The following is a 27,899-nucleotide window of genomic DNA, read 5'->3' as shown; positions in this document are numbered from 1 at the left end:
TACGATAGCCATGGGCTGGTATCAGCTGTTGCGCGTCAGACAGCTGACTAAACAGCTGACAAACATCAGCTGACGTCTGAAACTAGAACTCGCAACAATCGTCACCACTTCACTGCCTCAGTGGTGACACTATGTATTTATGATCGCCAAGTGTCCCCGCCCGCCCCTCCCATTGGCCTCGTGTTTATCGTCTGAGCTGTATTACGGCTTTCCCAGTTGATACACTGCAGGTACATACCTTATCGGGTGCAGAGATACCGTATCGGCCATAGAAGTGTCCCGAGCCCCGCACAGGGTGTCGGCATGGATAACACTTGCATTGAGGCCCCGGGCGTCGGATAGCCGGACCTAGAGAGGAGCGATCTGCTGACCCCGTGATATCCACAAAGCACCGAGACAAGGCAAGTGTGCAAAACAGAGGAAATCGTTTGGAACAATACCCCTTGACTTCGCTCCTATAATGCATTCATTTATTGACGCTGCTTATAGTCGCACTTTTTAACTTGGGCAATTGTTGAGGGAGCGGGTTTCCACATACCCCTCATGATTTCTTGTGAATACCCCGCGACGGCAGGTCTTCCTGAGTCCATTGGCGGCTTTCCCGACTCGCTAGCTCAATTTGATCGGAAGTTATTGACAAAAACTAATATGACTTTGATGACGTCATAAATGACGTCACGCAAGGTCAACATTGCAAACGTGACGCATCTAACCTTGCAAGGCGTGCATCAAATCACGATTCTGGGTGCTTGAATAGTTGGAGATCGTTCCCGGCTTAGTTGGATATTTTTTTTCCATTGACTTATAATATGGTGAGGTCGCGAAAATGACCTGACCTCATATGACCTTTAGGAAAAATCCGAGATAAACAAGTTGTGAGACTCGTAATAGATACTAGATCCTTCAAATTTTAATTCCCTGTGAAAGCTCCTCTGGCAGTGACGGCGTTGCGAAGTTGCGACATCTGAAGACCGTGCAGAGGTTCCCTTATGACGTCATAGGTCAGTGACCTGACCTGGCCTGAAAACGCGGTTGGTGGCAAAAGATTCAGCTTGAATCAAAGGTCAGGTAGGTTAACCCTCGCCTGCGCATGGAGGGGGTGGTTGCCACCCCCCTCCCCCCGGTAGTCTTTCTGCTCTGCACTCGACATTTTTAGAGGCAGAAGGCTGATTTTTCGTATAGCTGCTCCTCTATCCTTTCTTGATGTCCACCGAAAATTTCAAGTTTCTGTGTTTTTTTTTGTTTCGGAGATATGACCTTGTTTTTTAGGTCATGTCATGACCCAAATGGCAAATTCTCAACATCTTACGTTTGCTATGGGCCTTGTGAGCTTTTGACACCTTGATTTCGGCCTTTTTTGCCAGTCTTACATACCTCCCACCTATCATGGAACATGTTGTTCGACGATGTACAGGTGTCGAGGTCAGGGTCAAGGTCAACCTAGGTCATCTAAGATAATTGCGTTTTAGGCTAGCTGAATTTACTTTTTGTGAAGTTTTTTGACTGCATTTTTGGTAAAAGCTTCTCTGATCATGATTTCATGTAATATGGACACATAAATAATCGGTGCACACATCGGTATACACACAGACACACACAGACTTACAAACACATATAATTGACCTTGACCTAGCTTGACCTGAAATGACCTCAGCAGCCCAAAATTCTGGTCGGGTAGTGTGACAAAGAGGTTCTAGCTGGCTTGGCACCAGAAAACGGCATCGTCATCGGTATATGATAAGCAGCGCACTTGATATCCAACGGTGACCCAAACCAGCAACATTTTTTAGTTTGACCTGACCTGGAAGGTCAATGACTGACCTGAGAAGGTAAAACTGGGTATCATTGGATTCGTCCCTTCCCAAAGAATCTTTTTGGTCTTTACCGCTAAGCTCTATCTCCAACAGGAACGAAATGGCGCGGGGGGGGGTGGCAATCACCCCCCCCCCCATGTGCGTTCTAGGATGGGAAAATGGCATGTGCGGGCGAGGGTTAAGTTTCGGCTCTCTATCGCCAGCGTGGTTGGAGCTATGGCGAAAAAAAACCTAATGGGGGCGGCACCCCCCTCGGCCCGCGAGGGGTAAATATCGAGGTCATAGATATCGTATCTTGTGCATCTTGATAAGCTCTTTTGAATGCCGTTTGAATTTTTCCGATCCGACTATTGCTACCGGATATACGACAGGGGGCCCTTGCCTCTTTGGGCCCTTCCCCCCCCCCCAAGCGAAACCAGGAACCCACCAGACCTCAACGAGGCGCTGGTTAAAACCACAATTAACTGGTGTATATTCCATAGCGCGAGGGACTGAGGAAGGGGGGAGGGAGGGGCTCAACAGAGCTCTCCTCTCTCCGAAGGAACTGTCTCGATTTTTTTAATTCAAAAAGCATTCGATAGCATTGTTAGAATGTAGAGCGAACCCTTTTTACCTCAATGTCACCGATGACGTCACAGGTCAGTTTAAAGTAAACATTTTCATAACTTAGGGGTGTTTACGCTTTGTGCTCTGGCCACTGAGAAGTTAAGTCTCATGAAGTTCATATTTAGTTTGGACACCCATGAATGGATGCTATGTAAAAACACCATTTAAGTGCCGAACAAGTATTTGATATGATTCAGAAAGGGCTCTATAGACCCCCGTCTCTGTCCCCCACCACCCCTGCCTGGCGGTGGCCCGTAACACCATGCTTCATGCGCTCGTTCTTCATGTATAACACCTGAACAATTAAGATGCCTAGAATCATGTGTTCCAGATGGAAATCGCAGCCGTTCGTGAAGAAATGAACTTTTTGCGCGAAGAAATGAAGGCTCTGCGCGAAGAAATGACCAATCAACGTGAAGAGACGAAGGGATGTAAGAGCGAGGTGACTAATTTGAAGACGGAGATGAAAAGACAAAAGGATGAGAACACCGCACTGCATAGTGAGGTGGTTCGCCTGCAGCAGGCAATGGTCGAGGAGCGCTCCACTCGTCAGACCGTCGTGGAGGAGCTGCGGCAGGAGGTCCGCCGGCTTACAGCGCCATTCGGCCGTCTGCAGGGGTGAGACTGGGAGGCAGCAGGAGTGATACTGGGAGGCAGCAGGAGTAAGACTGGGAGGCAGCAGGGGTGAGACTGGGAGACAGCAGGAGTAAGACTGGGAGGCAGCAGGGGGGGGGGGGGTGGGACTGGCTGCGTGCACTGGTGCGCAAATAGTCGTGGAGTGTTACTACTTTCCAGAATGAATTGCGAACTGTAATGCCCTAAATTGACTCCTGGGAAGGTGGATAAAAATGGTTGCGGATAGGGGTACCCGCAAAACGCCGGTTTACTCGCCGGCCTTGGGTAAACTTGTTTTGAGTGCGAGTAAATGGTCCCAGCACCCTCACAAGGAACAACGATAAGCTGTCAGAGGGCACGCACAGAAAACCTCAGCTGCCCTTGTACAGGGACCGGCAGTCGATATCAATGTTATCGGTTGTTACTGGACAGGACAGACGGCTAGAGTTGGGGTTTCGTGTAGAGTAGCAACTGCGGGTCCCCGTACTTACTGCACTCGGGGGGCAGGTTGATGTTCCACTCTTTATTCACCGGTTTCCTATGGCCCAGCATTGGCAGCAGTCGCCTGTTACCGGTAGACTCTGCCGCTTCACTTACTTGTCAAGCGGCACAGCCTACCCACACCGTATAACACCGGTCTGGGTCGGTGGCTGGAAGGCGGTATGGGGGAGCCTCGAAGTTTTGGTCACTCTCACTACTTATGTGCTTTGTCCCGGCTACGCCTGGGACGGGCTGTCGTGTAGCACTATCCGTACTTGGCCGCCAGGCTGGTGCCACGAGGGCAGGAGGAGGTCGTCGAGACGCAGGTGCCACTGGAGAGTGCAAAGGTGCGCGAACTGGAGGACCGACTGAGCCAGGCGCTGGTCGACCAGAAGAGGGCGGAGGATGACCTGAAGGTAACTTACCTCTGCTGTCCACTTCGGGTTAGCATCGTTGAGGTGTAGTTTAAACGAAATTTTACCATAACAATGGCCAACCAGCAATTCTTTCGATGTTGGGGAAAATTCAGAAAATTTCATGAATTTCGGCACTTTGGAAGAGGTAAATCCCACAAATGTCCCACGTTTCTTAGATTCGCCAGTCCATGTGCTAAGTGCGTCAGACATGAAGTCTGCGTCCCCTCGACCTTCGTTCGCGGCACATTTGACCCTCACGTTCTGCCCCATCTTCACTTTACAAATCTATTTAAGGAATCGCGCGCCACCAATTCCGCCACGGAGACCAAGCTGCGCGAGACTGAAGCGCGCAATGAGGACCTCATAAGCAAAACCAACGACCTGGAGCAGATCAACGCCTCACTGAAAAAGCGCTTGCACGAAATGGAACGCACAGTAAGTCTTCGACCGCTTAGCCACCTCATGCCCTGCCAGCAGGGCCTCCAGGTTGTATACCGTATAGGAATAGTGCAACTGCAATACATAGCCTGACTTATTACGAGCGAGTGAAGCAAGCGAAGTCTTACGAAGAGTAGCAGACATTTCCGAGCATGATCGGCCCACCGGACGTGGGCACGCTTTTGCGAAGCTTATGTATCCGCAACACCACTGAACCGATTTACTTGCGGTAATTTGTTAGGGTAGCTCCTTGCCTGCTCCCAACCATTAGACTATTGCCGATGCATGTGGGTGACCCATCATGCACGTACCACCGCAACGTGCAAAAACGAAGAGATGCCAGATTTTGTAATAATAGCAATCTCGGTAACTACTTGGCTGATTGCGGCAAAACTTGCAGTTGGGTAGGCACCCAATAGGCACCCACCAGACAATGCATTTCCATTTGTATGGTTGGGTTTGTAAGCTACCTCTGCACGTGCGCACGTGCTCTGCAGAGGTAGCTTCCAGATCTAGAAAACGGTTGAACCGATTTCGCTCAACTTCAATACAAGGCTAGAGGCAGATAGAACGGTGCCGTGCAAAAGTCAGTTGGGATCCAGTTTGCACGTGCGAACGTGCAGGCTGCCGCTTCCAGATCTCGAGAACGGCTGGGCCGATTTCGGCAAAATTTGGCACACTGCCTTAGCCCGCGAGTTGCTGGGGGGGGGGGGTGGCGTTAAACACCCCCAATTCTTTTTCGCCGCTCTTCAGCATAAAAACGGCGCCAAACTTTGGTTACCTGTAGGGAATTGATTGAAGCTTATCCCTCGCCGGCACGCGCCATTTTGCGTCTTTCGACAGCACAAGGGCGTTGGTGCGTGCGATCCCCTTCGCGTTTGGCCCCTGATCGAACTAGAGCTTCGCAGAAAAACGAGCGTGTTGCCCGTGACAAGAGAGAGCCGATGATACCCAATTTTAGGGTCCTAGTTCATCAGTTGACCTTCCAGGTCAGGTCAATGACTCAATCGTCGGGAAAATCGGGACCTGTTAGAACGTCGTAAAGCGTAGCTGCTAATGTAAGTCATTATCATAGATGGTGTCTTCATGCATTTAGGCCAGGTCGGGTCAGTTCAGGTCAGGTCAACCAGCCAGGTATTCGTGGTAGGTGGCAACCGCCTCTGACAGCTTCGTAACATGTTACGAAAGCACCAAAACTACTTAGTGAATGTTTGAACGTTTGCTTAATTCGAATTCAGCTAAAAAACTAGCATAGAAACATGTAAACTCGACAAAGTGAGCCGAGGTCATCAAAGGTCAATGACCTGACCTGACCTTCCAGTGACCATGACCCGCACCCTAGTGCATGGGAGCAACAGCATATCCCATGTTCGAAAGCTTAACCCGCGCATGACTGGGGTATATTCCATAACGCGAGTGACTGGGGGGGGGGGGGCTCTCCAGGGCCTCCCCCCCCTCTTATCGCCGAAACTACCAAGCCGATCGTCAAAATTCAAACGGCGTCTGATAGCGCTGGAAAAACTGTCGAGTAAAACCCCTTTTAATTGACCTCGAGTTCACCGATATGACGTCACAGGTCAGGTTAAGGAAAAATTATCGGCATTTTTGCTTGTTTAGAATTTAGGCTCTTGCCGCCGGCTGACAAATTCGATCAGGCTCATTTTTGGTTTACGCACTCCTTGGTATATGCCTTAGATACCCTGATGGTACCGAACTTTTACTTCGAACTTTTGCAGGTCAAGGCCAGATCATCCTAGGTCACGAAAATTGTATGTCATGTATCGGTCACGTGACGCATGTTTTATGGTCAATTTTACACGTAGATTTCGAAAATAATGTCGTATGTGTCATTTAAGGTCATTTTAAGCTGAAATTACCGGAGGTCAGGTCAATTTCAGGTCAGAAAAGTCAAATTTTGAAAATGTTTTTTTTCAACAAAAAAAGGTGCCTATAAGATGCAGTTTGAGCTCAGCAACACAATGGTGCCATTTATGTATATTTCTGTACGATGTAAAAAACGTACTGAAAAATGGTTTTGAAAAGAATATAGGTAATTGTAAAATTTTGACAAAATACAAATAACTTGGCTATTTTTGAAGATATTGGGCTAAAACTTGCTAGAGTAGTTCATCAGTGTGTTTTATATCACATATATTCCAGTTTTTGCAAAAAAAAAAATCAAAAACGTTTTGAAAAAATCAGTAAGTATATTTTTTGTAATTGTAAAAACATATTTTTCAAAATTTTAAGCTTTTGAAAATTTGAGATAGCAGTTTGATAGCTACGTGTATTTGTAGTCCACTGATGTAAAGAAATTGGATCTAGCTTTAAAACTACGCTCTTGAGAGCGTTTGCCATAATTCAATATTTTTCATCAAAATCGGCCGACATGACGTCACTCTGACGTCATTTCTGGCCAAACTATGGTAGATAGAAAGTTGAAATTATATCACAAGGTGTCAAATTGATGCCGCTGAAGGTAATGTAAGTTTCGTGTTGATCCGTGGAACGGCTTAGAAGATATTGCCGAAAAACGGGAGGGGCTCTGTAGAGCCTCCCCCCCCCCCCCCCCAGTCATGCGCGGGTTAAAACGACGAAAAGACTGCAAACGCGCGGCTAATGCGAGCCGACATACGCCGAATCGCGATTCCGGCCAAACAAGGTCTCGAAAAATACTTCACAGGTCAAAGGTCATTTGGGTCAGGGTCATAAAATTTTTAGGGTGGATGTAAAATTGATTAACGCGAGGGTACCCAAAGTTTCGTGGCGATTGACAGTTTTTTTTACACGAGTTATTCGCGAAAAACCATGGGGGCGTCCATTCGACCCCCCCCCCCCCCACACACTATACAGGTGAAGGTTAGCCTATCTGTCGGGCATTGACCTTAGCTGATCCTGACATAGTAATATATAAACGTACATGTGATCTCGGAATTTTGAGCTTACCTCATCTTTGCCCTCTGCTCCCACACCTTACCATACAGGGTGTCCCATAAGTTCGTTCTCACCTTATATTTGCATGTACAACAGAGTACATTGCGTTTTGATATGTTTATGACCCCTCAATGTGCTCCCCATTTCATGGACAAACACATGAATACATGCTGCGGCATGCCAACCGGCATGTTTGGCAGCATAGCAGGCTTGAAGTTAGCCCAGACTATCTTGACATGCGCCGTGAGCTCCTCGAGGCTGGAACACCGCTTCGCTTCGACGAGCCTCGATTCAATATTTCCAACACATTTTTATGATATTTGGATCCGATGAGTTGCCTGGGATGTGATCTTGCCACAGACGCCTATCACAGTCTCCTGACACTGCTTTTAAGATTTGCTTGGCCTCTGCACTGATGCACTGTCTTGCTTGAAGATGGGCCTACGACCTCCCGGATACCATTTCCTCCTAAAAAAATGTGTTCATAATTGCGGTTCGAGTTAAGCTGGAAGGCTGAAACTCCTCCAAGATCTTCTTGGTGAAGCATTCTGCGTCCCCGACACTGTTTCTGGAGTATCAATCGGAACCTGCTCAGCGTCTGGACGCATTTTACCCCACATTACCGTGACCCTGGCCTTTTGCATAGGAATAAAGCGTGATGACACGAAGGCCTTTTCCGTCGCTCATATGGGACCGTTTTGGGGTTTGGACGGGTGTTTTATCTCGGACACGGACTGAGTAGTCCAGATGACCACATTGATGTCATCAGCCCTGCAGTTTTTTAGCCTCAGGCATAAGGAAACAAATGTTTGGCCATTTTAAGACATTTTCGACTGTTTTGCGTCCTCCGTTAAGTTTAAGCCCAAGTGACCGTGAGTTGTGTACCCCGAAATAATACTCTTAGACAGCTGGTAATCCATCCTGAAAAGCCTGCTTACCAACTTTCTAACGCTAAGACCTTTTTGACGGCCACTTTGGCGCCACACAGTTTTAACCACATGGCTCACTCCTGAGAGCTGACAAAAAAAGAGCATAAACTTGCAGCGATTGCCTCCCGACAAATCATCGGCGTCACCTGCTGACTGTGCGTCCAGTTAGCGACAGACATTGGCTACAGACTGGATGGCCTAAATCACCCTCAACCGTCGCGAATGGCCCACGTGCGGACTAAATACCGAGACGTACCCGTATCGGAGACCTCTATGTTGCGGCGTAAGCCGTCTCCACAGGAAGTGAATTCTCTAGCAAAAAACATTTTGTCTAGACGAATTAGTTACCGTGGAGCATATTCACAGTTGCCATGGCAACCCCAAAAGCTCAGTTACAAAATAAATTAAGCGTTGCTTTAAATAAGAGAGCCCCTAAAAGAAAAATATAGGTGAGAAGGAACTTATGGGACACCCTGTATGCTCTGACTTGAGATGTGACTAATGACCTGACCTTTCCCGGCAGCTGGATCACGAGCGGTCGTCGAGCAAGGACAAAGATGAAGTGATAAAGCGTCAACTGGAGGAGATGCAACAGCAAAAGGAGAAGCAACAGGCTCTGATGAACACCAAAGTGGCACTAGATGCGGAGATATCTGCCTTTAACAAGCTGCTCGAGTCTAAGAATACCAGGTTAGTGCAGCCGCCGACGATGGGGTGAGCATTGCCATGTGTAGGTTGAGCTTCACTTCCATGCACCTTTACCCATTTGTGTGTGGCCTTCCAGGGTTCCCTTTCTTTCTGCTGTCTCTGCCTGTGCGTCTGTCTTGCAGTGGTCTTCAGCATCTTCTTTGCCTGTGTACATTTTTTCAGTTTCTGTCTGTCTGTCTGTCTGTTTGTCTGTCTGTCTGTCTCTCCCCCCCTCTCTCTCCTCTATCATTCCCGTATCATCCCCTCTATCATTTTGCCGGTCCCGTAGCTCAGTCGGTAGAGCGTTGGACTCCGCGAGGTGACAGCTCGCGTCCCGGTTTGACAGTCCGGGTTCGAAGCGCAATGGGCACTCGATGTTTATGAGCCTCCTGGCGGGTATGGTTGCGGTTGGTGGCAGGCCGTAGCCAGACGAAGTCAGTGAGGGGACTGGCCGTGCGCGGCTATGTGCGTACGTTAAACTTCGGACTCTAAATTCTGCCATAGATCAGGAATTGCGCGATCGGAGGGTAGAGGGCAGGGTCATCGCAACAAGCTCTGCTTAGCGGTGGCTCTGTCCTTGTGAATCCTTCCATTCAAAAGGTTGGGACTAAATTTATAAAAAAATCCCTCTCTCTCCCCCCCCCCCCTCTCTCTCTCTCTCTCTCTCTCTCTCTCTCTCTCTCTCTCTCTCTCTCTCTCTCTCTCTCTCTCTCTCTGTCCAACCCTCCCTCCCCTTCCCTTCGGCACCAACCCTCCCTCCCCTCTGCAGGGTAGCGCTTGCTTAGTTAACACGCGCGCCGACGGGGGGGCGGATATCCGCCCCCCCCCCCTGAGGTTTTTCGCGGATAGCGGGAAAACCGCGGCGCGTAGCGCCGCGAAACTTGGTACGACTATTCTCTTATCAATTTTACACATGGTGTGCAAGTTTGAACCTCCTAACTTTGAAGGTCGGGTCACCAGGTCACTGAATGACCCAACCTCAAGTCAGTTTTTGCAACTTTGTCACCGTGCCAGAGCTACAGTAGATGTCGGAGGCCTTTGAAAGTCGCAGGATGTTATTAGGTCATTAGTAGCTACAATTTGTATATCTCCGAATTTTGATGTCGGTGACCTAAGGTCAGGTCAATTTCGCGACCTCCCCATTATAAGTCAATGGGGAAAAATCAACTCCCTGTTTTTACCACTAAAACGGGTCGGAATGGCCCCATATACCATACATGACTTCATATACGATCAACCTTCACTACCTTAAGGTCTTTTTTGCTGTTGGGCAGCTGTAAGGTCATGTGACGTCATCAAAGGTCACCAAAGGTTTTTTGCCAATAACTCCGTACAGGAACAAGATACAGCCGCGCGGATGGTCTCATTGTGTTCAGCCCGTCAAGACGCATCGAATGATATACATGATGACCTCGATGTCACGTGACCTGAGGTCAACCTTTGACCTTGACCTTTCGAGGTCAACATATATATCATTCGATGCGGATTGACGAGAGGATCACGATGATGCCCTTAGTTTGTTCCTATCATGACTAATTCGAAAGTTATTCGAGAAAAACTCTCTCCTTATCTAGCGCCGCCATTTTGACTTTTTCGACCCCTGTGACGTCATCTTTGACCTCCCCCGTCGGTGCGCGGGTTAATTAATGTTTATAGCGCTATGGCTATGCTTATTTAACGATTGATAGTTAGCAACAGATGACCGCTTCATTTAATCCTGACATCAATGGCTGTTTTCAGCATAAAGAAGCTATGTTTCCCGCCGGGCCTGAGCGAGAAATCGCTGACAAACATCCTGCAGAACTCCGAGGGTATGGAGGAACTGACCGTGACTGCACCCTCCGACTCAACGGGGCAGTGGGTGCGACTACTTCCACCGTCCTTGGGAAGGCTGGACGTTTTCGGTGAGGTCCTGCAGAGAGAGAGGAACCGAATAAGTTCAATTCTGACTGGGGAGAAGCGAGCAGACAGTTGTAGCTGAAGATATATGTTTTATAATACCTAGCATCAATTGTAATATTTATTTAATAACAGTCTTAGCAAAGCATCCGATCTTTATTAAATTTCAATGGGAGTATCGTAGCCTCTCTCATGTATCAATTAGGCATTATCAGCATTACAACAGATTTGTAGGCATATCAATTGCAGTCGTTTTGCACTCTACCTGTATTGTGTTACATTCTATTTCAGATAAATTTCCTCAACTCATCATGTTGAGGTCAGAAGTCACCTCTATACTTTCCAAGTGCCAAATTGAACAATATATGTGTTCGTTTACATATTATTATAGGTAAAGGTACTGACCAATAGCAATGCATCGCATAAGCACAGGCAATGCAAAACTGCTCAGCAGTGTCAAGTCGGCTGTGTTGGTGCCAGTGTCGGCTGTGTCAGTATAAGTGTCGTCTACATCAGTGTTTGACACCATAATGTCAGCGGCCTCCCGACCCGGCGGCAGCTCCGCCCGACCGCAGTCAGCTGACGCGGCTCTCTCTCCGACAGGACCGGGGGAGACGGGGGAGCCGCAGACTCTGGTAAGACGGCCCGACCATGGGCTGACGGTCGTCATAGGACAGGCGGACAACGACGTCATCAACCAGCTGGCCAAGGAGCTGGGACCACGGGTTACCAAGCTGACCATGTTCAGTGAGTGGCGGTGGTTTGGACAGTTTATCGGTATGAGTGGTTAGGTATAGTGATGACACCGAGTAGCCGTGCGTGGTAACACCGTCCCAGCAGAGGTGAACCAGGAATGAATATACGGGACCAGACATGTGCATAGATCCGAGTGCTGGATCTATGATCTCAGTGGGTCTCGCAGTAAACTGCAGACTAGGATCCATGATCCCACAGGATCCGGCGTGGAAAAAATTATTCTGGATCTATGATCTCATAGCACCTGACGATAAATCAAGAACGTGGATCTGTGATCTGAGTGGATCCCGCCACGAAAAACATTTGGAACCAGGTTTACAAGTGTTTCTAAGCCAATTAGTGCCACAAAACTATGGATTATGACATGCAATCACATAAAATCACTAAAACAGAATGTTTGTGAGCTGCAACAAGTGATTTTTTGGGATATCTGTGTTGACGAAAAATAAGCGAGGATCTTTGATCTCAATGGATCCCAAGCAAAAAAAAAATAGACTCTGATCTATGAACCCTACGGATCCCTCGACAAATCAAACAGCTGGATATATGATCCCGTCGGATCCGAGATCAGGATCCGTGGGATCAGATCCCAGATCCATTTTCTCGGACCCATGCACATGTCTGTACGGGACAGTTCATCCAGGTACCTTAGAATGGTATGATGTCAACGGTTTATATGACATATTCAGAGGTGGTTATCTGCATGTGTGATTTCATGTGCAATGCTGATTGATATTAGTTTAGTCGATTACACAATGTGCTTTGTTCCTCAAGAAAGTCATGTATGGTCAGTAACAGTGCCAGAATAGGTTAACGATGTGAGTGGTTGAATATGTAATGAGCACAGACTAACGTAAAGAAGACCGTTTGGTCACTTGGACGTAAAAGTTTTGTGGTGTGATGACCACCATGCGTTCATGCCAACCACCGCACGTGGCGCGTGGTAAAGTTGGACATTTTTTTAAGAACCCCCAAATTGCAACCTCAATAACGGCACAACGGCTGGGCCGATTGAATTGAAACTCGGTACACAGTTAGGTCTCCATCAGATAATTCATCTGCATGTGTTAACCCGGCGGCCGCTGGGCCTCTGCGCCACCCGCCGGCCGCTGGGGGGGGGGGGGGGGGCATATAGTTGCCCCCCCTTTACTTCTGCGACGATATTGTCGCAAAGCGAAGAGATAGAGAAGCGAAACTTTGCACACATCTTTCGGAATACCTAGCCGAGGTTGTGTCCAAATTTGGTGTTGATCCCATTTGAAATGACGTCACAGTGACGTCATAAGTGAAATTATAGATTTGCGACTCTCATATTCCTCACGATACATCAGATATATGGGACCGAATATAAAGGACCCATTATTAGCTGCGTTTACATAGGGCTAGTTGCCAGATAGTGGAATTCCGGTACCGAGACATTTATTCCACTAACGAGACATTGCAGGCACATTCCGCTAGTTCTGACGACCTATCCGGCCAGAAGGCCGCATAAGTCGTCAGAAACAGCGGAATGTGCCTGTAATGTCTCGTTAGTGGAATAAATGTCTCGGTATCGGAATTCCACTATCTGGCAACTAGCCCTATGTAAACGCGGCTATTGGTAAGAAACTAGATGGAAGTGTAGTTAGATGTTTTAGGATGACAGCAGGTGCTGTCTAGTTCATTTACAGTTGAGTTTCATGCTCAGCGTCATCAGAAACGGTCCATATCGGAAAATGGCAAAACTTTATGACGTCACTGTGACGTCATCTTAGGTGCTACAACCACCAAACTTTTTTTCAAACATTGCCTAGGTATTCATTTGAAGCTATGCCAAGTTTCACGTTCGTAGCTCATCAGGTTTCGGAGATATTTCACAAAACGTAAAGGGGGGGGGCAACTTTATGCCCCCCCAGCGGCTCGTGGGTTAAGGTTGGGGTGCTACTGCACGTGCGCACGTGCAGGGGGCGTTTCCAGATCTCGAGAACGGCTGGGCCGATTGCGCTTAAATTTGGTACAGGGTTGGGGACCGGTTAGTAGGGTGCCGTGCAAAAGTCATTTTGGACCCCGTTTGCACGTGCGCACGTGCAGAATGCCGCTTCCAGATCTCAGGAACGGCTGGGCCGATTGCGTTCAAATTTGGCACACCGCTAGCGACCGGTTAGAAGGGGGCTTTCCACAAGCGCGTTGGAAGTATCCTGTGACCCTTCCGCGCATGCAGGGCACACTATCTCGCTCGCTCGTTCTTCGCCCAAAAGGCGTTTTACTGGTATCATAGATAACATGAACTACCTGGATTGGACACTCGTTTTTGGCGCGAAAAATAAGAGGCCACTTTGGCCTCTTATTTGTAATGACGGATTTTTAATCAATCTTTTGAGAGGCTGATATCTCAGCAATCGCTGGGCCGATTCGCCTGCGGTCGTTTTTGTTGGGTAGCTCCATCCTTTCTGCCCCGCAATTCGCTTATCGTGATGCATTCAGGTGACCGTCGTGGCACGTGGCACGTGAAAAGTCGGGGTGTTCAAGTCGTTCTGCTGGAGTAACAATTTTGAGAGGCCTATATCTCAGTAACCACTGGGGCGATTGACTTGCGGTAACTTTTGTAGAGTAGCTGTATCCCTTCTAACAAACATTGGATACTCTTGGTGCACGTGAGTGACCCCCGCTGCACGTGCAAAGTGCAAAAAACAGTAGAGGTGTTAAATGTGTTCCCATTACAGTAACTCAGCAACTACTGGGGCGATTTCGCTGAGACTTGGCATTCATGTAGGCAGTAGGCACCCACCGGGCAATGCATATCCATATGTCATGGTTGGGGTGCTATTGCACATGCGCACGTGCAGGGGTCGCTTCCAGATCTCGAGAACGGCTGGACCGATTGCGCTCAAATTTGGTACACGATTAGAGACCGGTGAGAAGGGTGCCGTGCAAAAGTCAGCTTGGACCCATATTGCACGTGCGCACGTGCAGGGTGCCGCTTCCAGATCTCGAGAACGGCTGGGCCGATTGCACTCAAGTTTGGCACCTCGCAAGAGACCAGTAAGTAGAGTGCCGTGCATCGGGGAGGTTGTAGCTCTGCGCGTGCTCACGTGCTCACGTGACACCCCTCTGTCATATCTCAGAAACGGACTGACCGATTGCAATGAAATTTAGTGTGTGATTGGATACTGAATGTGCATGAGTTTTTCTAAGTCGATGAAGGTGAGGTAATGCACGTGCGCACGTGCAGGGGTCGCCTCCAGATCTCGAGAACGGCTGGACCGATTGCGCTCAAATTTGTCACACGACTGGAGGCCGGCGAGAAGGTTGCCTTACCAAAGTCAGTTGGGACCCATATTGCACGTGCGCACGTGCAAGGTGCCGCTCCCACATCTGAAGAATGACTGTGTCGATTGCAATCATATTTGGTACATTGCAAGAGACCAGTTGGTAGTGTGCCGTGCACCGAGGAGCCTGTAGCTCCGCGCGTGCTCACGTGCGCATGTGCGCACCCATCTGTCATATCTCAGGAACGGACGGACCGATTACAATGAAATCTGGTGTGTGATTGGATGCTGACCGTGTATGAGTTTTTCTAAGTCGACGAAGGTGTGATAATGCACGTGTGCACGTGCACGAGCACAACCAACATTAACAGCTTAAAAACTGGAAGGCCGATTTCGATCAAATTTGCCGTGCGATTAGGGGATAAGACAACAAATTGCATTGACTGTGTGCATCAGAATAAGTGTGAATATGCTCAACCCATTTTTAGAGCTGAAAAATGAGCACGCTGGTGGTGATCAGATTCGGTTCATAATCGATAGCGTAGCTCACTCAGGCTGGGTAGTACGCTCAGGTCAGGTATATACCTGACCTGACTGAAATCCCCAGTCTGAGCGAGCTACGCTATCGATTATGACCCGAATCTGATCACCATCAGCCTCTGCCCGTTTTTCAGCTCTAAAAATGGGTTGTGCACCTTCATATGTGCATACTCACACCCATTATGATGCACACAGTCAATTCACTTTGTCATCTTATCCCTTAATCGCACGGCAAATTTGATCGGAATCGGCCTTCCAGTTTTTAACCCGCGCCCTGCTGGGGGGAGTGTTTGAACACCCCCCCCCTTGTGGTTTTTCGCGAATATCTCAAAAACGGCGGCGCTCCGCGCCGCCGTTTTTGGTACACCTTATCATACATCAATTCTACACAGGTTGTGAAAATTTCAGACCAAGGTCATTCAAGGTCAGGTCACCAGGTCACTTGAAGTGACCTCACCTCATAAAAAGTTTCAATGTCTGTCATAGCTACACCGAGTGACCGATCGCTTTGAAACTTTCAGCGATTGCTAAGAGCAATAGCATGTACAAAATGTATATCTCAGAATTTTGATATCGATGACCTAAGGTCAGGTCCATTTTGCGACCTCCCCATTATAAGTCAATGGGAGAAAATTGAAATGCGCCTCTTTTGGACGAAAGACATTATAAACACTCCCAAACACTGAATTACAAGTGGTTTAGACACACTGAACATGAAAATGGTGTCCGTGACCCTTGTTTATGCCCTGAGGTCATCTTAGGTCACGAATGGTATCTAACAGTTTTTTGCAAATAACTTTTGATAGAGGCATGCTAGAGCGATGAAAACGCCTTAGATGTGTTCAGCTCGACGATACGGATCGACTGATATGCAACATGACCCTTTCCGGTCAGGTCATGACCTTGACCTGAGGTCAAATTTTCAAGTTGACCTTTCAAGGTCAAGTTATAGTTCATTCGATGCGTCTTGACGAGAGGAACACGATGCCGGTAAAAATAAGCTCGTACAAGGCTTGGGTCAAAAGTTATTGCAGAAAAGCTGTTTCCGAAAAAATCGGCTATTTTTGCAGTTTTTGCCCCCTGCAGGCAAAACCGTTGACGTTAAGTCAAATCTGAGAAATTACTCAGAAAGGGCGTTAATAGGGCTATCGAATGCGCTTTTCCGCGGCGCTGTAGCTCTATTGGTTCCCGAGTTATGCGTTGGCTTCTTGGAAATTGTCGACATTCGACCTGGAAATCGGCGAAATTTTGCCTTCAATGACCTCTGGTGACCTGACCTTTGACCTGGCCAAAAAATTGACCGAAGTGATTTCCTCATTATTTTTGACGCTCTTTCGAACGCCGCCTTCCGCGTATCGCTACGTGGCCCAGGAGCCGAGTTAGAAGGGGGGGGGGGTGTTCAAACACCCCCCCCAGCAGGGCGTGGAAATCCAGGACCCCCAGCCGGGCGCGGGTTAAGCTGTTGCTGTTGGGTGTGTACTTGCGCACATGCATATTCAGTGCTGGAGCACACAATTAATGCACTTTGTTATTTCCGAATCGCACACCAGTTTTTACTTAGATCGGCTTGTCCGTTTTTAGCTGTAAATGTGGGGTGTGTGCACGTGTGCACGTGCATTATCACACCTTCGTCGACTTAGAAAAACTCATACACGGTCAGCATCCAATCACACACAAAATTTCATTGTAATCGGTCCGTTCGTTCCTGAGATATGACAGATGGGTGTGCACGTGCGCACGTGAGCACGCGCAGAGCTACAGGCTCCTCGGTGCACGGCACCCTACCTATTGGTCTCTTGCGATGTGCCAAATATGATTGCAATCGACACAGCCGTTCTTCAGATGTTGGAGCAGCACCTTGCACGTGCGCACGTGCAATATAGGTCCCAACTGACTTTCGCAAGGCACCCTTCTCGACGGTCTCTAATTGTGTGACAAATTTAAGCGCAATCGGTCCAGCCGTTCTCGAGATCTGGAAGCGGCACCCTGCACGTGCGCACGCGCAATATGGGTCCCAACTGACTTTTGCACGGCACCCTTCTCACTGATCTCTAATCGCGTACCAAATTTGAGCGCAATCGGTCCAGCTGTTCTCGAGATCTGGAAGCGACCCCTGCACGTGCGCACGTGCAATAGCACCCCAACCATGACATACGGATATGCATTGCCCGGTGGGTGCCTTAACTGCCTACATGAATGCCAAGTCTCAGTGAAATCGCCTCAGTAGTTGCTGAATTACTGTAATGGGAACAAATTTAACACCTCTTCTGTTTTCTTGCACTTTGCACGTGCAGCGGGGGTCACTCACGTGCACCAAGAGTATCCAATGTTTGTTAGAAGGGATACAGCTACTCTACAAAAGTTACCGCAAGTCAATCGCCCCAGTGGTTACTGAGATATAGGCCTCTCAAAATTGTTACTCCAGCAGAACGACTTGAACACCCCGACTTTTCACGTGCCACGTGCCACGACGGTCACCTGAATGCATCACGATAAGTGAATTGCGGGGCAGAAAGGATGGAGCTACCCAACAAAAAAGACCGCAGGCGAATCGGTCCAGCGGTTGCTGAGATATCAGCCTCTCAAAATACTGATTAAAAATCCGTCATTAAAAATAAGAGGCCAAAGTGGCCTCTTATTTTTCGCGCCAAAAACGAGTGTCCAATCCAGGTAGTTCATGTTATCTATGCTGGTATCTATGTCGAGACGGGTGAATACCACCGACGACGGGTATGTCAGCAGATATGATACCACTCGTGCTGGGTGTGTGGAAGTAGTGTGGTGACATTTAAAGGTAGTGTGCCAGCTTTCCTGGACCGTATGGAGTTAATGGCCCAGATAAGGAGAACCGGATTTTTAGAACTTATCCATACCTTCAAAACTCATGGAAACGTCTTAAATTCTTCAAATTTTGAGTACCCCAGTGCGAAATTCGCCCCGACGGGTTGTCGGTCGTACCCCAACCACATTTCACACCACTATGAACAATAAATGCACACACTGAAATCGCTATTACCGATATGCTCATCCAATCAAGTTTCGATAAACCCGTTCATCATCATCTCCTGCGGTTTCGAACACGCCTGTTAGGTGGTGCGGTAGACCGCGCCCAAAGCCAGGGCCCCGGTAACGTGAGGTAGCCGAGTCGGGGCAGCGTGCGCTGACCCAAGCCGGGGCCGCGCGTCCTCCCGGTGTCATGTGATAGCCCGGGGCTGCCCGCGGGGATGCGGTAGACCGCGCCCAAAGCTGTGGCCCCGGCTTGGGTCAGCGCACGTTGTCCGACTCGGCTACCTCACGTTACCGGGGCCCTGGCTTTGGGCGCGGCTTCTGCTCATACTTTGTGGTGCGGTGGTGGTGCGTCGGGCCGCGCGCTCTGACTTCGGCCAAGAAAAATGCGTCAGCTGATCATTGTCATTTCTGCCACTTGCATGTGGTGAAATGGGGTCATAACTTAAGAGACGGCTTTTTCATATCAATTATTTTACATAAAATCATATTTCAAACCATAAATAATGTTTGACAGCCAAATAAAAGAAACAATACCAATACAGGCTTACAGTTTAAGGCTCGACATTGTGTTGTCTACGATTAGACAGCTGATAACTCATTCCCGTACGTCGTAACTCTATAATGACCTTTGCTTATTGTCACATGTGCGCCGCATTCGCGATTGTTGCCGACGCCTGTTTGCAGGTCAGCCCACTACAGTTGTTATACATATCGAAAAACCGATAAACTTTTAGGCGAAAAAGGCACTATTCCAGGCCCATTTTTGATTTTCTTTGCGATATTAGGTAAAAACAGAAGCTTCGTATCCTAGGAAAAATAAAATGGGAAATCTTTCAAAGGTGGCACACTACCTTTAAGGGAACAAGTATGGATATGTAACTCACCAGATAGGTATGTAAAGATGTCATTCCACTTACCATGCTAGTTGCTACTGTTTATGCCGATGTCGTATTGTGCCATAAGCGCAACACACTAATATGCATAATGGTTATTATTTCCCACACCATTCAACTACCATGTCTGTATGTGTTTGTTTCCCAGACTGCCCGTGTGTCACCACTTGGGCCTTACAGAGGCTGCTGTCCGCCCTCACCGGCCTTGAAGACGTCACACTCGACTGCTCTCTGTCCGGCGCCATCACTGACGCCTCACTGGCTGCCCTCCACGGCTGCTCCCAGCTGAGTGGGCTGCAGCTGGGGCGGGTCAGTGGACTATGTACTTATATACCGGTCACAGCGGTCAGCAGGTCAGTTAGCTGTACATCGAGACCAGACCCAGACCAGACCAGACCAGACCCAGACCAGACCCAGACCAGACCAGACCCAGACCAGACCCAGACCAGCCACAGACCAGATCCAGACCATACCCAGACCAGACCCAAACATAGACCCAGACCAGACCAAGACCAGACTCGACAAGACTCAGACCAACCAGACTTCAGACCCAGACCTAGACCCAGAACAGACCCAGACCAGACTCGAATAGACTCAGAACAGACTTAAACCAGACCCAGACCAATAGAAACAAGCACGCATTGTCTGTATGTGTGCTAGGGCTATGTACTATGGATATAACCAAAGCATTTATTGCATAAATATACATAAGCAAACCATTAGTTTTATCATAGATATCATGACATATACGGAAGTCTATGGTTGTATGGATTGGGTTGCCTGCACAATGCACGTTGCTATTATCATCCATAGGTATATGCACGTGATCTATGTAATATCAGCTAGCACACTGTCTACTGCATCGGCCCCAGTCTCAGACCGGACCCGAACGCCGAACCCCAAGGCCCAACCGGACCGGACCTGACTTGAACTGGCCCTGTGGAGACCGGACCAGTCCCCTACAGACGGCCGGTCGGCCGGCTGGTGTCGCTGACTGGCCTGTGTCCTGTGCTGTCGCAGACTGGTGGTTACCTGTCGGAGACTGGAGTTGCTGTTTCTTTTCACAACGGATGAGCTCAGTCAGACGGTCCTGGACGCCCTGGTCCAGGCAGACCTGGGGAAAAGTGATGACGGCACGCCGAGAACACTGAGGTTCAGGGTCCTCGGTAAGTGACGGCGCCGCCCAGCGCTTCTGATCAGTCCCACAACAGACGGCTCGGCGCCACCGGCCTCTCGGAGCCGCTGTCGCACACTCTCTCAACGGGTCGAGATGAGCACATGACGCTGATGTGACGCCACAACTGATATAAACAGCATAGTGGCGTCACTTTAAGCTTGAATCTGACCTGTGTGACACCACTGGCTGTTGGGGAGTTGCATTGTGCAATAAGCATGTCAGATATATCGCGGTCTTTTTGTGTTTTCGCTCCACTGTGTGCATGTTTTGTTTACAATGACACACACAATGTGAAAGATACTCTTAGTGTAATAAGTGTAGGTAGTGCAATTGAAAGCAACTGGAGGTTATTGGTTTTGTTGCTAATATTTGTATAACCTTTGATTGAGCAAAGATGTAAACAAGAAATCAGTACAGTGTACTGTACTCATTGTAATAAATGGACAGCCAGCGCTGTTCAGCGCATGTGCTGTTTGTGTTCCGGTGAGACGTCGTCACATCAAACATTTACGTTAGAGTTATGTGTGACGCTGCATAATGTTTGCGCTTTGTGAGGCTGCATATAAGATGTATCCATTTATACCGTGAGAGACCACTTCGCCATTGTGTATGTCGAGTTGTGGTCATCTTCGACAGTCTTGTCTCCTTATGTAACTCTTTCACTTCAAACCACTACCTACCTATATTTCTCGTCTTGTCCACAGAACCTGCATATGGGAAGCTGAGACAGAGGTCCACCAGCAGCATCAAAGTATTGAAGTGTAACTAGAAGTATCATTCAAAAATACCTCGCCGACTCAGAAAGCGCCTACAGCAGTCATCCTCAGTGAGTTCTGTTCTCTCGATTTTAGGACTAAAGTACGTATCGCTAAAGTACGTAGGACAAAAGTACGTATGCAAATGTTCGTACGCAAATATACGTAGGCGCTAAAGTTCGTATGCCAAAAGTACGTACGCAAATGTTCGTACGCAAAAGTACGTATGCAAAAGTACGTAGTGCATAAAGTACGTATGTCAAAAGTACGTACGCAAATGTTCGTACGCAAAAGTACGTATGAAAAAGTACGTAGTGCATAAAGTACGTATGCCAAAAGTACGTACGCAAATGTTCATACGCAAAAGTACGTATGTAAAAGTACGTAGTGTAAAAAGTACGTATGCCAAAAGTACGTACGCAAATGTTCGTACGCAAAAGTTCGTATGCAAAAGTACGTAGTGTATAAAGTACGTATGCCAAAAGTACGTACGCAAATGTTCGTACGCAAAAGTAAGTTTGCAAAAGTACGTAATGTATAAAGTACGTATGCCAAAAGTACGTACGCAAATGTTCGTACGCAAAAGTTCGTATGCAAAAGTACGTAGTGTAAAAAGTACGTATGCCAAAAGTACGTACGGTTCGTATGCCAAAGTACGTAGTGTATAAGTACGTATGCTAGCAGTGGGGTATAGTAGTGTAAGTTGAGCCACTTTTTCTTTATTGCTGCCCTGTTGCCATACTACAGGGAACTCATGATAAATTCATATAGGTACCAAATAATATAGCTTTGTCCCTTTCGCCCATTTACTCATCGATAAATTTTGCTATGCCTTGTAACAAATGCTCATTAAATAAAGAATAAGAAAGGTATTACACATTGATCAACTTACCCCATGGGTGGGGTGCGTACTTTATACCCTACGTACATTTGCTATACGTACTTTTGTCCGTGACGTACTTTGGTCCACACGTAGGGTAGACCGGGGCAAGTCGCCCCGCCGAGGTAAAACGCCTGGCGGCCTCACCGATGTTTCTCGGAACTGACAGGGTTCTGGGGAAAGATCCTCTCTTCTGTTAAACGTGCACTACATATATGATCATTATATGAGCAGACTGGAAAGAAATTGTGATAACTCTCTAGGGAAATATAGCCAAAAATGTGTTTTTTGAGTGATTTTTATGTTTGGTCATCTGATTATGCACCATCGCGTTCTTTTGTAGTCCACATCAGGTTAACGACTTTTATGTATTTTGAACAACTATTGTCTAACGCTTATAATGCCGGGTTGGTTCGTGTTAAATTATGTCTTGCTGGATCGCAAGGCGTTGTTCGCTGACCGAACTACGTGATGGGGTAAAACGCCTCAGTAGGTCGCGGGGCAAAAAGCCCCATGGGGCGTTTTACCTCGTGTGTTGTTCGGACTACCCACTTCCTAATGTTCGGTAGCTGGCGAACAGCAAGTTTCTATGCATTTATATGTATTTTTCTCAGCAACTGTATGGCAAAGGAAGTGTATTGTTAACTGATTTGCATTGCAATAATGTATTATTTGGCCTTATGAGGCACATGAAAAACCTGCTCATACAATAGTGTCATAGCTGAAGCTGAACACCTGATAGGATGGAAGGTGCTAACTTCAGTGCAGTGCCTCCAGCGGTCTAACGGAACTCTCATATAAGATTTAGCCAACTACCGTGTTTAATCTTTAAGCTAGACTCTAGAGTATGGGGCTTCTTGCCTCAGGCCGTGGGGCGTTTTGCCCTGGGGTTGGGGCAAAATGCCCCATTTGCAGTTGCTTCACAAATCACTTCCTAGCTGGGAGTGAATCAAAAGTGAATGAATTTGAGTGGTGGAATTTAACCCGCGCGGGGCTGGGGGGGGGTAAATTTTACCCCCCTCGCGAATTTTTGCAATATCTCAAAAACGGCGGCGCGCAGCGCCGCCAAACTTTCAGTACCTTTTCTTACATCATTTTGACACGTTCCCTGAAAATTTGAGCGAAATCCGTCGGAATTTTTTTGAGAAATTGACGTTTTAGTGACGTCATGTTCGCCATTTTTGCCTCAAAAACGGCAAAAGATCAAACGCCGCTAACATCTTCATTTTTAAAGGAATCAAGACGCAACAAAAAAGGATATACGTAATTCTACTTTGTCTATCAAATGGCTATCTCGGTTTTTTAGAAGTTTTGGATTTTGACCCAAATTTTTTCAAAAAACTGACTTCTTTTGAAAATAACTATAAAATCCAAAATTTTGAGTGTATCGAAAAAACCGGAATATATGTCAGAGAAGTGGTCTATGTGCACCTATATACCAAGGTTTAGAAGAATCGGTTCAAAAATGTGGGAGTTATTCAAAATTGTATGACGTCACGACACACAAAATTTTTGAAAAATGACTTTTTTGGAAGTTCTAGACCTTGTACGGTAACAAAATTAGCACCATTCGATTCGCCGTGAAAAACTGCATCAGATAGACACCTTTTTAGGCCTTAACAACCAACTTCAAAATTTGACCTCACTTGACCTGACCTTGACCTGACCTCGACCTGAAATTCATCCAGAGGTGGTCCATATCACTTATTGAGTGTGCCTTTTGAATTCTATGAGTAAAATGACCCATAAAACATGTGTCGCACATGCCCTTTTCTATATTTTGTTTTTGGTGACCTGACCTGACCTGACCTGACCTTGACCTTGACCTCTGAATGATATTGTATGCAACGAATATTGTCATGCTAGCCTAAGAACACGTTTTGGGCGATCAGTCTCAGTCCATGACTCCATTCTTCGGCAATTACGGTGCAAGGCCGATACTGTAGGAACTTGCAATTTGTACCCTTGACCTGACCTTGACCTTGACCTCAAACTTAAAATTAAGTACATGTTTTTAGTCGTTCGTGATGAGATCTTTCGATTGGCGTTTGAATTTTCCAAATCGGACCATTAGTTCGGGAGATAACAGGGGGGGGGGTAAAATTTACCCCCCCCCAGCCCCGCGCGTTCGGCTGGAGACCCCAGCCCCGCGCGGGTTAAAGTAAAATGTCCAAAGAACACATTGAGCACAAATTTGGCCTTCCAGGTGATGTAGGACAAAAGTTAGGTAGGCCTATGTAGCAAAATAAATTATCTGGGGCGTCTTGTCCAAGTTCTTTAACTTGCTTCTTTACCCTACTTTATACCCTACGTACATTTGCTATATGTATGTACTTTTGTACGTGACGTACTTCTGTCCATACGTTTACGTACTTTATACCCTACGTACTTCTGCCATACGTACTTTTGTCCGTGACGTACTTTTGTCCATACGTACTTTTTACCCTACGTACATTAGCTATGCGTACTTTTGTCCGTGACGTACTTTTGTCCATACGTACTTTATACCCTACGTACTTCTGCGATACGTACTTTTGTCCCTGACGTACTTTTGTCCATACGTACTTTTTACCCTACGTACATTAGCTATACGCACTTTTGTCCCTGACGTATTTTTGTCCATACGTACTTTATACTGTACGCATTTCTGCGATACGTACTTTTGTCCATACGTACTTTATACTGTACGTACTTCTGCGATACGTACTTTTGTCCCTGACGTACTTTTGTCCATACGTACAGCCCTCTGCAGACTGCGTGGTAGGTATTCTTTTTTCGACAAAACCGATAATAACTCAAAGGTTATGTTATCAGTCGGTCGGAACTCACTGCAAATAGATGCGCCATGCTCCACTCCTTTGATTAGGTTTATCAATAAACAAAGTTTACGCCTTGTGTGGCGACAAAATGCAAAAGTTTGTTTTGGGGGCAAATATAAACTTTTGGGTTTAATTGCCGAACTAGATGAAAAATGGATACGGTGATGATGCCAATCTAAGGGGCGGGGTCTAGCGCGTCTTGCTGTTACGATTTCCGAATGATCGATAGCATAGTATTCGCGTTATTCTCATTTTTGTCGAAAAAAGAATACCTACCACGCAGTTTGCAGAGGGCTGTACTTTATATTGTACGTACTTCTGCGGTACGTACTTTAATCCTACGTACTTTTGCTTACGTACTTTTTTCCTACGTACTTTAGCGATACGTACTTTTGTCCGTAACCCTGTTCTCTAGCTGGTGTTATTGCATTAAGTCCCTTCCATAGGCAGGAGGGAACACACAGGTGGCAGCACCATACACAGTGGTTTCACCACCAGAGGGCAGCAGCCTACGATGAATAAACCTCACATTCTCTAACCATGAGCCGGAAACAACGGTGAGTAAGAGTCAGAAAGTTTAGTCGCAGTAAATTTATAATTGACGTTAGATATAAAATGTGTGCCCCCTATACGGTAACGTTGTTGTAACGACCAGCGGCGGTGACTGGTGAGTTCCGATGAGCGTGTATGAGATCAGGACGTCCCGACTTCAGAGGTCATTGGCACGAGCGGTCACTGTCGTAGGATGCCGCGAATATTTTATCGGACTTGTCCAGTGGACAGTGACGTCATAAACAATCATATATCGATGACGTCATTATGTCTATTCAGTCAGTTATCGTCGCTGTAACGTCACTCTGTCACTATTCTCCCATGACGTCATATAGCACCTGTTGTCTCCTCTATGACGTCATATGCCATATGTTGTCCCCGTATGACGTCATACTCCACCCGGTACCGGCAGGCTTGTTCACCCTGCTGATTGGCTCATTACAAGACGCCAAGGTGACGGACAAATCAGAATTTTAATTAAGTTCACTAATTAGTTAATTACGTCAGTATTGTTATCCTCAAATTAAAGCCTGACCTATTCCCTCCATTTCACACTTTGTCTCGTGGTGATATGTCTAAAACTTCAATGGTTATGACGCTTTAAAGATGATAATGTGCCTTGCCTAAGTCAATGTTTGATGACGTGAATCTCGGAAAGGTGACGTCATATCTTGACAAAAATATGTCTCCCTTCTTTTCACAAAAAGATGAGTAGTTTCACAAAGTTTCGCAAAAATCGGAGGAGGTGAGGTTCAAAATGATCATTTTTTGTCCCACTTGACGTGGAATGCCCCCGCTACGTCATATCGCACATATTGTTCCTGTGTGGCGTAATATGTCCATTTTGTCCCCAAGTGACGTCATACTCCACCCGGTGCCGGCAGGCTTGTTCACCCTGCTGATTGGCTCATTACAAGACGCCAAGGTGACGGACAAATGGGACGACAGTCGGCCGGGCTTCATCACCAACTGGGAGCTGGTGAAGCTGCGCTCCTTCAGCACCAGCGTGCACCGGGTGAACACGGTGGTGCCAAACACTTATCGCTTGTTCTTACTATGCTGCTTCTGCTTATGCGTTTCCTGTATCATGTATGATAAGAAACAATGACGTGATAGTTCGGGGAAAATCATTCAAATGATGTGAGCAATTGTAGATATTGTGTGGCTTAGGGAATACAAATATGGATAAGATGCACACTTAGATGATCGTCAATGTTGCCTTATCCAGCTGTATCCGTTAGAGCACCCTGCTCTACGGAATCGATAGAATGAACGCACCATATATATAGTATGTCCTTTACCTTTCGAACGACGCCTGTGAAAACTGAAAAGTTATTAGTGCGCTCAGTGTCCGTATCGATACTCGGTGCGGCGGTGTCAACAAACCCGACCGAGGGAGGACTGCCAAGTTTGAGAGCCACCGAACCACCTGACCTGGGGATGGGTGACGATGGCGAGGGGGGGGGGGGCGGGGCGAGTTTAGCCGGCGGTTCTCCGCCCCTCACATTGTCTGTGTATCGGTACTTTTGTGAGAGACTGTACATTCACATGGTGTGTGCTGTTGAACTTGCCGATGTTATGTACGGCTTTAGGGATAAGGGATAGGTAAGTGGCTTTTTCCCACACTGTCTAAAAAATGTGTGAATGATCTATGAGCGCGAAAGTGTGCAAATGAGACATACTTTTAGGACACCTGTATCGGAGAAAGGTGAATGAACTACGCGTTTTTTTTTTTCTTACAGGACAAGAATTCTACACTTCACTCACATGAATATGATAATGCTTTTGCTGCTTGTGATTGCTCGCAATAAATGCATGCAAGTTATATCGTTTTTCTATATTTTCCATACTTTCTTTTGCTACTTAACCCGCGACCGCCTGGGGGGGGGGGGTCGGATCCGACCCCCCCCCCTCCGTTTTTCTTGAATAACTCATGAACCGCTTGCGCTATCAACTTGAAACTTGGCATACCTTCTCCCCCATCAATTTGACGTCTCTTGTGCAATTTTTAAGAATTTTTTTTCTCAAAAATTCTGAGATATATCGATTTTAGTGATGTAACTACATGGCGTTTTCAGTCAAAAAATGGTAAATGTTTAAAAATCGCCAAAAATCGAGGTTTTAAGCAAATTACAAATTAAGGACATGAAAAGACGCAGCTCAACGAGTTCTTTAAAATGGCTATCTCGGATTTTCCATAAAATGCTTTTTTACCCCTAAAAATTCAAAAAGATGTTGTGAAATGCGGAGCTCCCTCGCATCATCCTCACGCGACCAATACCGATGTTTTGATGGTTAACCGGGATGTGGAAATAGAGGACAGTTGGACCCCAGAACTCAAGTGTTTTATCACAATTAGATTAGATTAGATTTATGAATCGATTCTGATAATGGATGTTAGACGTTAGACACTATGGACGGTAGATCAGAACAAGACTTCGATTTATAAACG

At 47.0% G+C, this 27,899-nt stretch overlaps 1 protein-coding gene across 1 annotated transcript; it reads left to right on the top strand.

Moving 5' to 3' along the window:
• The first annotated feature begins 290 nt into the window (after nt 1–290).
• On the top strand, nt 291–27,129 carry LOC122368897 (lamin Dm0-like). Its single transcript, XM_043343217.1, has 11 exons — nt 291–401; nt 2,752–3,038; nt 3,802–3,931; nt 4,226–4,366; nt 8,756–8,922; nt 10,660–10,823; nt 11,422–11,565; nt 19,413–19,617; nt 20,285–20,430; nt 21,146–21,267; nt 26,332–27,129. The coding sequence occupies exons 2-10, from the start codon at nt 2,752–2,754 to the stop codon at nt 21,208–21,210; spliced, it is 1,449 nt and encodes a 482-aa protein (XP_043199152.1). The 5' UTR covers nt 291–401; the 3' UTR covers nt 21,211–21,267; nt 26,332–27,129.
• Nucleotides 27,130–27,899: the final 770 nt, after the last annotated feature.

The sequence above is a fragment of the Amphibalanus amphitrite genome, unplaced genomic scaffold (genome assembly GCF_019059575.1).
Source record: "Amphibalanus amphitrite isolate SeventyFive unplaced genomic scaffold, NRLGWU_Aamphi_draft 000988F_arrow, whole genome shotgun sequence".
NCBI classification, from domain to species: domain Eukaryota; kingdom Metazoa; phylum Arthropoda; class Thecostraca; order Balanomorpha; family Balanidae; genus Amphibalanus; species Amphibalanus amphitrite.
The sequence above is the reverse complement of the archived record's forward strand: the minus strand, read 5'-3'. Positions and strand labels throughout refer to the sequence as shown.

Bases quoted from the DNA above. Each gene is read 5' to 3' on its own strand.
- LOC122368897 (XM_043343217.1), top strand. From the start codon at position 2,752: ATGGAAATCGCAGCCGTTCGTGAAGAAATGAACTTTTTGCGCGAAGAA. The intron at 3,932-4,225 runs GTAACTTACCTC...AATCTATTTAAG, and splicing joins GGGCGGAGGATGACCTGAAG to GAATCGCGCGCCACCAATTC. The intron at 10,824-11,421 runs GTGAGGTCCTGC...TCTCTCCGACAG, and splicing joins GGGAAGGCTGGACGTTTTCG to GACCGGGGGAGACGGGGGAG.